The sequence below is a fragment of the Protomyctophum parallelum genome (assembly GCF_964188405.1).
Source record: "Protomyctophum parallelum genome assembly, chromosome: 18".
In the NCBI taxonomy this organism is placed as follows: Eukaryota; Metazoa; Chordata; class Actinopteri; order Myctophiformes; family Myctophidae; genus Protomyctophum; species Protomyctophum parallelum.
In genome coordinates, this window is record NC_139716.1 from 38,687,916 (window position 1) to 38,697,525 (window position 9,610).

At 44.7% G+C, this 9,610-nt stretch overlaps 2 protein-coding genes across 2 annotated transcripts; both read left to right on the plus strand.

Annotated features, from left to right (window-relative positions):
* Window positions 1–300: 300 nt before the first annotated feature.
* Window positions 301–4,410, plus strand: LOC310876135 (DNA topoisomerase 2-alpha-like; the record flags this gene model as incomplete). Its single annotated transcript, XM_083789580.1, has 1 exon — window positions 301–4,410. The coding sequence occupies one exon, from the start codon at window positions 301–303 to the stop codon at window positions 4,408–4,410; it is 4,110 nt and encodes a 1,369-aa protein (XP_083645706.1).
* Window positions 4,411–6,922: 2,512 nt separating this feature from the next.
* On the plus strand, window positions 6,923–7,612 carry LOC310876136 (MORN repeat-containing protein 3-like; the record flags this gene model as incomplete). Its single annotated transcript, XM_083789581.1, has 1 exon — window positions 6,923–7,612. One exon carries the CDS (start codon window positions 6,923–6,925, stop codon window positions 7,610–7,612), a length of 690 nt encoding a protein of 229 aa, XP_083645707.1.
* Between the last annotated feature and the right edge of the window lie 1,998 nt (window positions 7,613–9,610).

Here is a 9,610-nt window from a genome sequence, read left to right on the forward strand (position 1 = left end):
GAATAAAGATTTACGCTTGCTACCCGAGCCCTCAATATCAAGATAGTGGGTATAGGGTATTTCATCGATACTTGTATAAATATTCAAATTGACGACAGTGACATTTCAAAGAATCCCATCCACAACAGCAGCAGCAAGCTTCCTGGTAACTAAACTAAATTAAACTGAACTAAAAGTGGTTAGTTAGTGACGTAAGCGCAATGTAACAACAATGTCATAGGTTTTGGTGCGATAACATATATAAGTACTATATAGTTTATCATTCAGTATGTATACCAGGTTGCTGTGGACAACACAGGAATGGCTGAGATTGCGGAGCTAGACACATTGTACGAGAACAGGAAGGAGGTGAAGACAAAGAAGGACAAAGATGCCAAGCATGTGTCTGTGGAGAGTATATACCAAAAGAAGACTCAGATTGAGCACATTCTGCTCAGGCCCGACTCCTACATTGGTTCCGTGGAGCCTGTCACGCAGCAAATGTGGGTGTATGATGAAGAGGTCGGACTGAACTGCCGCGATGTAACATTTGTGCCGGGGCTTTACAAGATCTTTGATGAGATCCTTGTGAATGCTGCCGACAATAAGCAAAGGGACGTGAAAATGTCTTGCATCAAGATCAACATTGACACTGAGAAAAACATTATCAGCGTGTGGAACAATGGGAAGGGTATCCCTGTGGTGGAGCACAAGGTGGAGAAGGTGTACATACCAGCTCTCATTTTTGGACAGCTGCTCACGTCAAGTAACTATAATGATGATGAGAAGAAAGTCACGGGTGGACGTAATGGATATGGTGCTAAGTTATGCAACATCTTCAGCACCAAATTTACCGTAGAGACTTCCTGCAAGCAATCCAAGAGGACTTTCAAGCAGACCTGGTACGACAACATGGGTCGTGCTGGAGAGTCTAAGATAAAGGCTTTTGACGGGGAGGAGTACACCTGCATCACCTTCCAGCCTGATCTGCCCAAGTTCAGAATGCGTGTTCTGGAAAGTGACACAGTGGCACTCATGACCAGAAGAGCCTATGACGTTGCTGGAACCTGCAAAGGGGTGAGCGTGTTTTTAAATGGAAAGCAACTGCCTGTGACGGGTTTCCGTAACTACATAGACTTGTACGTAAAGGACAAGGTGGATGAGCTCGGCAGGCCTCTCACCGTGATCCATGAGGTGGTCAATGCACGCTGGGAGGTGTGCCTCACCATGAGCGAGAACGGCTTCCAGCAAGTCAGTTTTGTCAACAGTATCGCCACCACGAAGGGAGGGAGGCACATAGACTACTTGACTGACCAATTGGTGTCCATGCTCATGGAGGTGGTGAAGAAGAACAACAAAACTGGTGTAGCCATCAAGCCTTTCCAAGTGAAGAACCACTTGTGGCTGTTTGTCAACTGCCTGATAGAGAACCCCACATTTGACTCCCAGACTAAAGAAAACATGACCCTTCAGCAGAAGAACTTTGGATCGAAATGTTTTCTGAGTGACAAGTTCATCAAACAGGCCACATCATCTGGGATTGTGGAGAGAATCATGAACTGGATAAAGTTCAAGGCTCAATCACAACTAAATAAGAAGTGCTCAACTGTCAAACACAACAAAATCAAGGGTCTGCCCAAGTTGGATGACGCCAATGATGCAGGTGGGAGGAACTCCATTGGCTGCACTCTGATCCTCACCGAGGGAGACTCTGCCAAGACACTGGCTGTTTCTGGGCTGGGCATGGTGGGCAGGGACCGCTATGGAGTCTTCCCTCTCAGGGGCAAAATGTTAAATGTTCGGGAGGCTACTCAAAAACAGATTTTGGAGAATGCAGAGGTCAACAACATCATCAAGATCCTGGGCCTCCAATATGAGAAGAATTACAGTGACCCGGAGTCTTTGAAAACCCTGCGCTACGGCAAGCTTATGATCATGACAGACCAGGATCAGGATGGATCCCACATCAAGGGTCTGGTCATAAACTTCTTCCATTACTACTGGCCTTCCCTTTTGCGCCACAACTTCTTGGAACAGTTCATCACCCCCATCATCAAGGCCTCTACCAAGAAATCACTACTGCCTTTCTACAGTATCCCTGAATTCAATGAGTGGAAAGAGAAGCAGCCCAACATGAAATCTTGGAAAATCAAGTACTACAAAGGTTTGGGTACCAGCACAGCGAAGGAAGCTAAAGAGTATTTCTGTGACATGCAGAGGCATCGTATTCCATTCAAATACTCTGGGCTTGCAGACGACAAGGCAATCGGCCTGGCCTTTAGTAAGAAGATGGTGGAAGAGCGTAAAGAGTGGCTGACCCGGTTTATGAAGAACAGGCGCAAGCGTAGGGAACAGAATCTGCCTGAGAACTACCTGTACGGTCATGTCACCCAGTCTCTCTCCTATAATGACTTTGTCAACAAGGAGCTCGTGCTCTATTCCAACTCTGACAATGAGAGGTCAATTCCCTCCCTGGTTGATGGTTTGAAGCCAGGCCAGAGGAAGGTGCTATATTGCTGCTTCAAGAGGAACGACAAGCATGAGGTGAAGGTGGCACAGTTGGCTGGTTCTATAGCTGAGAAGTCAGCCTACCACCACGGCGAGGCCTCTCTGATGATGACCATTATTGGCTTGGCTCAGAACTTCGTAGGAAGTAATAACCTCAATCTGTTGCAGCCCATGGGTCAGTTTGGAACGCGGCTACATGGTGGCAAGGACTGTGCTAGCCCTCGATACATCTTCACCAAGCTCAGTCCGCTGGCCCGCCTCGCCTTCCCCGCTGTGGACGACAACTTGCTCAAGTACAACTATGACGACAATCAGCGTGTGGAGCCGGAATGGTATATTCCCATTATCCCCACCGTGCTGGTGAATGGAAGTGACGGCATTGGCACTGGCTGGGCCAGCCATATCCCCAACTATGACATCAGGGCCATCGTCAACAACCTTCACCGCATGCTCAATGGAGATGAGCCACTGCCCATGCTTCCTAAATACAAGGGTTTCAATGGGTCCATTCAACATTTGGATGCCAACCAGTATATGAACAGTGGAGAAGTGGCCATCATTGACTCGACCACCATTGAAATTTCTGAATTGCCAGTCAGAACATGGACACAGGCCTATAAGGAGAACGTATTGGAGTCCATGTTGAATGGCACAGAGAAGGTTCCGGCCCAGATCACAGACTACAAGGAGTACCACACTGACACCACGGTGCGCTTCGTGGTCAAGATGGCGGAGGAGGAACTGAAGGCGGCGGTGGATGCTGGCCTCCACAAGGTCTTCAAGCTGCAAAGCACGTTCACCTGCAACTCCATGGTGCTGTTCGATCATGCTGGCAGCCTGAAAAAGTACGAGTCGGTGCAGGACATCATGAAGTCCTTCTTTGAATTGAGGATGAAGTATTATGTGCTGAGGAAGGAATGGCTGGTCGGCATGCTGGGGGCAGAGAGTGCTTATCTCACCAACCAGGCACGCTTCATCCTGGAGAAGATCAAAGGCACCCTGGTCATCGAGAACAAGCCAAAGAAGGAGCTAATTTGCATGCTGCAGGAGATGGGCTATGATTCAGACCCGGTCAAGGCTTGGAAAGAGAGTGAAGAAAAGAATCAGGAGGAAATGGAGGATGGTGAAGAAGATGAGAAGCCGGAAGACAAGAATGCCCCAGATTATAACTACCTGCTGAGTATGCCCATGTGGTTCTTGACCAAAGAAAAGAAACAGGAGCTGTGCAAACAGAGGGATGCCAAAATGATTGAGCTCAACATCTTAAAGAAAAAGACTCCTCCTGCCATGTGGAAGGAGGACCTTGATGCTTTCACTAAGGAACTGGAGCGTGTTGAGGAGCAGGAGAAGGAGAATGCTGCCATGCCTGCTGTAAAGAGTAAGGGTGGCAAGGGAAAAGCGGCAGATGTGAAGAAAGAACACCTGCCCACCCAACAGGGTCAACGCATAATCCCTTGCATTACCAGCGCCATGAAGGCAGACGCCAACCGAAAGGCCACTCTCCAGAAAGGAGAGGGCAGCAGAAAGTCGGTGCCAAAGACAGAGAATAAGTTGTGGTCTGATGAGTCTGGATCAGACGGTGAGATGGAGGTAGCCAAGGAGGCTGATGACATGGTGGTGCCTAAGGCCAAGCTCAAACACAAAGCCAAACGCGTGGCCAACAAGTACAATATCAACAGCAGCAAGGACAGCGTTGACAACTTTGAGGCTAAAGCTCCAAAAAGGAAAGCTGCCATCAGTGATGAAGGCAGCTTCACAGACAACAGTGACATGTCTGATAGCGAAGTTGACTCACATAGCAGGAAAAGGATCAAACCTATTGCCAATAAATCTACCAAGAGTAACACTCATTCAAATGACTGCTTTGAATGGAGCAGTAAATGGCAGAAGCTGATGTTAGACGATAGTGACATTTCTAACTAACCTTAAGTTTGTTTGACCCAATGCGGGTCAAATTCCATTTAGTTATGACCTATAAAACGTAAAGCACATAGCTCTTAGACTTCAATTGTCTTTTAGTAATGTAATGTTGGATTTTGTTGACAAATCAATTGTCAGAAATCAAATACTGAAAGACAAGTAAAGGTAAAACCTTTTAGCAGTAATGTGTACAGAATTTGAAGGGAGAATAATTTATAAACTCGGTATGGTAGAATATGCAGTGAGAAAGTATACATAATTACATACTACATTGCACAATATGTGCCATGTACAATTTGTGTAGGGGGTTTTATTGTTCCACTAAAGGTGAATTACAATATAGCTTTTAATGTATTAATTTATTTATTTTTTTGTCCTAGTTCCTCCGGTGTCTGCTTCATTCTAAACATGAAGGATACCTGCATGTTCACCGTGTGTTAAGTGTTAGTAGGTGCAGGTGCTCTTGGTGGGGAAAACAACAAAATATATATAGGCCTACAGGTATTCAGAGGTGGCAGCTACAATATATATAAACTACAAACTGACGAAAGTGATGTCCTTCACTGGGAAAAGGTGCTTGCAGGGAGGGGGCCAGAAAATCCATATACCATGTTGGAAAATCCAGGCTTGAATTTTCCAGGTAGGCTCGACCTGTCCACTGCCGCTGCGGCTAGCCATCATATTTCCAGCTCTAGGTTGGTCGCACAAATGGCTGCTGTTGCTAGCAGGTTGCAGTCGAACCTTTAGAGAAAGAATAGAACTGGCACATCTACTGGATGGCAGGTGCAGGACCAACAGTGGCAATATAGAAAATAGAAGTCTGCACACTGTAACTTTGTAAAGCTCCCAGCAGTTGGGAGCTTGTGCGGACTTCTATTTTCAACTTGTTGATGACCTTTCATTCAGGGTTAGAAATGTGTACTTCACTGGCTTTAAGCTCATGCGAGCTTCCCAGGTGGTCAGCTCCTTCATGCTGTTTAGGCTCCACCTGCTCCCTGGGACAACGTGACGTCACAGCCAGCTCATCCATAAAGGCTCGGCCTAATGGGTGGTTGTTGGATAGCGTGCTTGGCGAGGGGGGCCCTCTGCACTGAACCCTAGCAGACCTTCACCAGCACATTCATGTCAAGTACGAAAATAATCACTGAAATGGTATTTCTAGTGATGATTCCCATCTCAAGCAAGCTTTGACGTTGTAGAACCTGCAGTTTTAAATATAATCACAATAACAACCCAAAATTAATAGCAAAAGAATAACAAACAATAGGTTGTTACCACCATGTGGTGGCCAGTTACATGACAGGATGGCTCCTTCCCCAGAACTGTCCAACCTACAGCCACCTTTGCAAACAGCATTCCTTTCTAGCAAGATTTCTGTCATCAATAATTATCAATTAAAAAATAATGCACATTTAATTTGTCAACAAAATCTCTCTGTAGGTCGTAGTCTGACAAGCCCTCCAGCGGTGTGTCACCAGACAACTCGATCGCCCATGCATGTGGCTAGCTCGCAAGTACTTTCTGCCCCCACATCTTTAATGTCACCCTCGTCACCTGTCGTGATCGATGCATATGTGTTGGTTCACTCACAGCACAAGTTTGCTGGTAACATGCTCATCCTGGTTGATGTTTAGTACCGCACAGGACTTCTGTAGGGCAGGCTTCACGGTCCAGCATTCTACAATCGCAGAGAAGCTGAAATTAATTTCAGGGTGAGGTCTGACTTCCACACATTGGCATTACTACGCACCAACAAATCCACTTTTTATTCAGTCACACAACCTAAAATTACACAATCTTGTAGACTTCACAACAGCAGTTATAATGTACAAAGCACATAATTGGCTGCTTCTGTGCTGTATCCAGGAGTTGTTCGAGGCTAGAAATATAGTAGGTATAATCTTAGGGGATTTGGCATCTTTAAGGGGACAAAGGCAAGAACAAACAAAAAAGGGAGATGTACAACTGTCGGCCTGGACAATGAACTAGAAGTGGAGTTCAATTAATACATTTAAAATAATGTATAAATAAAAAATAATAGGTATAGAACATTAATAATTTAGTATGCTATCTATTAATCATATCTTATTAAGTACAAATTTAATATGATGATAAAGTACAATAACTTTTATTCTCATGTCTCATTGTCAATTCTGTTTTCTATATTTTTCTGTTTTCTTTTCTTTTCTTTTTTGGAGCTCCCAGTGGTTAAGCGAATGAGATGAAAGATTGATGGATATACGAAATGTCAGAATCTGAAGAGATAAACAATCAATATGAATTTCTGTGACTTTCCAGCTAGGACCAGTACAGTTCTGTATCCAGCTCGATGATGTCACTGTTCCACAGAAGTAGAAGCAACCTTGCTTAGCACAGATTGGTGGTGACGTCAGCATGACATAAGAGAATACTAATGCTGGTGTTATAAAACAACAGACAGACATTCATCTTCAGTCATAGGCTACGGATAGATTGTACTCAACTTTGAGTTGACTTCGTAATACTCAAAGAAGCCATGCCACATTTGAAAAAGGTTGTGATCCCACCACCGTGGAAATCATGGGAGGTAAGGGCACAGAAATCTGGAATGCGAAGCAAAGTGTATTCCCTCAATGGAGATGAATACAAGGGACAATGGTTGGATAACAAGAAGCACGGAAAAGGAATTCAATTTTATAAGAAGGATTCGGCTATTTATGAGGGAGAATGGAAATATGGCAAACGCGATGGATATGGTACTTACAGCACACTACTCCCAGAAACCAAAGAGTATGTAAAGAAATACATAGGTGACTGGAAAGATGGCAAGAAACACGGGTATGGGAAATTAAACTACAGTGACAAAGTTAGCTATGAAGGGAATTGGATTGGAGACAAAAAGGAAGGAAGGGGGAAAATGCAATATGACAGTGGAGAGATATATGAGGGACAGTGGCAGGATGACAAATGCCATGGACAGGGTACGTTACTACTTGCAAATGAAAACTGTTATGAAGGAACCTGGAAAGAGGGGAAGAAGCATGGTTATGGAAAGTTCTACTATGTGAACAAAGGTGTTCTTTATGAGGGCTGTTGGCTGGATGGAGTTGCTAAAAGTGGCACTCTATCTGATTTTGGAAGAGATGAAGCACCAATGCCTTCAGCATATCCAATTCCAAAGCTGCACCTGCTGGATAAAGCTTCGGTTTCAATAGAAGTAGCCTAGGGCTGCCCGGTGAAAAGCGACAATTCGACGTGTCTGTCATACATACAGAGACCCCACAGTCGACTGAGTTTTTGTCGTCTTTTTATTTGAATTTTTAAAAGTTTGAGGAGAAAGAGGTCTTCTGGAGCAAACAGGAGAGCAGACAGCAGTAGACCCGTCCCACCTGGAAGAACTGCTGTCACATTCTTACCTCCGCTGGGCCAAAGGCCGGGCCCAGAGATGATGTTTTGCGTCCAGAGCCAACCTCGCAAAACAACACCGGTCAGCATCAAACATTTTGCCCCGCTGCCAAGTAGGTCAAGGAACTAAAGCCCTGAATCATTTTCCAATCCGTCAGTGACAACTGTTATTTAATTTTTGTATTCATAATTTCAGACTCACCATCCCTCCAGGCTATGGGGGATACATAGATAAGAGTGGAACTAGCCTGGGTGCAAGCTGTCCATCCGGTGTACGGAATCTTCTATGAGCAAAAGACAGCGTGTACTTGACACCACCTCTTTACAATTCATCACAGAGACAGACAAGACAAGCAGGCAGAGACAAACAACTCACAGAACAGGCACCACACAGACAAAGACAAGACAGACAGTCTGCAGGCACCTAAGGCGTGCACACGTGCACGTGGCAACGCACGGAGACTCTGGCATGTGCGCACCCCACACAGTGCCACACTTCTATGCTGTGTGCGCATGCACACATGCCGGAACACACATTACAGCATCAGATAATAAGTATTATTATTGTTTGTTTTTTGAACAAGAAAAAGAAAAGAATGTGAGAGAAGGCTGGTCTTCTGCAGCATTTTTTGTTTGTTTTTGTTCATGTTTTTTGAAGAAAAGGTGTTTGTGGAGAAGACTGTTCTGGAGGAAATGGGAAAGCACACAGCAGTAGACCTCTGGAGCGTTTTTTTTACAGTGTGGCACTGGATGGAGGTGCTGTCTATAGAAGAAGGTCATCTCGTCTGTATCCGGGGCTAATCCACCACTCCGCTGGCCCGATCAGCACAACAGGAGTAACGACCCACATTTTTTTACATTTTTAGATTTTTTTAAATACTCGGGCTGAAACCATGGAGTCATTCATTATTAAGATACAGTATGTCATACATGGCAGCCATTATTCTCTGTATGATCATCAAACCCCTCGTTCACTTTTTAACGCCGTGGCTCCTAGGGTGCGAGCTGTCTAGAAGAGGGGTCCTACAGATGGGTCTGTCAGTCACACACACACACACAAGACGTCTGTCTGTAATCGTACAAACAGACCAGCGCCAAATGTCTTGTGCACGCTTCCAGTACTATTATTAATATTTTTCACAAATTGCGAATCTATCTTTTTTGTGTGAATAACTTTCTCCTTTCGTGAGTGGATACTGCCATGCCATCCATCCTTATTCATCATCAATATGATGTCAGAGATCCACCCCCTTATTATTATTAGATTAGATCTATAGATCTATGTGTTGTTTTTACAGCGTGGCATTTGAGAGGCCACGCCATGTAGAAAAGAGTCTATGAGTCTGTGCACCAGGGGTTAATCTCTCAAACGGTTTGACTGATCAGCACCTCACATTTCACTTAACTTCAGCATTTCCGCAAATACATTTTACATTTTGGATTTTTATACAAAGGTTACTGTAAATCAAAAATGTCCCAATTACATAGACTGGCCATATGAAGTCTGAGATCCACATGGAAGCCATGCCAGTATTAGAAAAATGGTCTTGTTATAATTTGGCTGCCATGTACAGTATTAGTGTGTGAATGTAGCCAAATTCCAATACTCGCATGTCTGCCTCCTCCATTCTCTGTCTTTGTCTCCGGCGTAACAATTTGCTTTTGTAGGAGCTGAGAATGAAGAAAGAGGAGAGTCCCCCGGGGGACGTCAAGCAAAGATCAGCGAAGATACATCAGATCAGGTGTATCGCCTGTTTCCTCTGAATGCGTCAAATACAAGTTCCTTTTTTTCCTCCTGTGAACTACGCGAAACCATAGC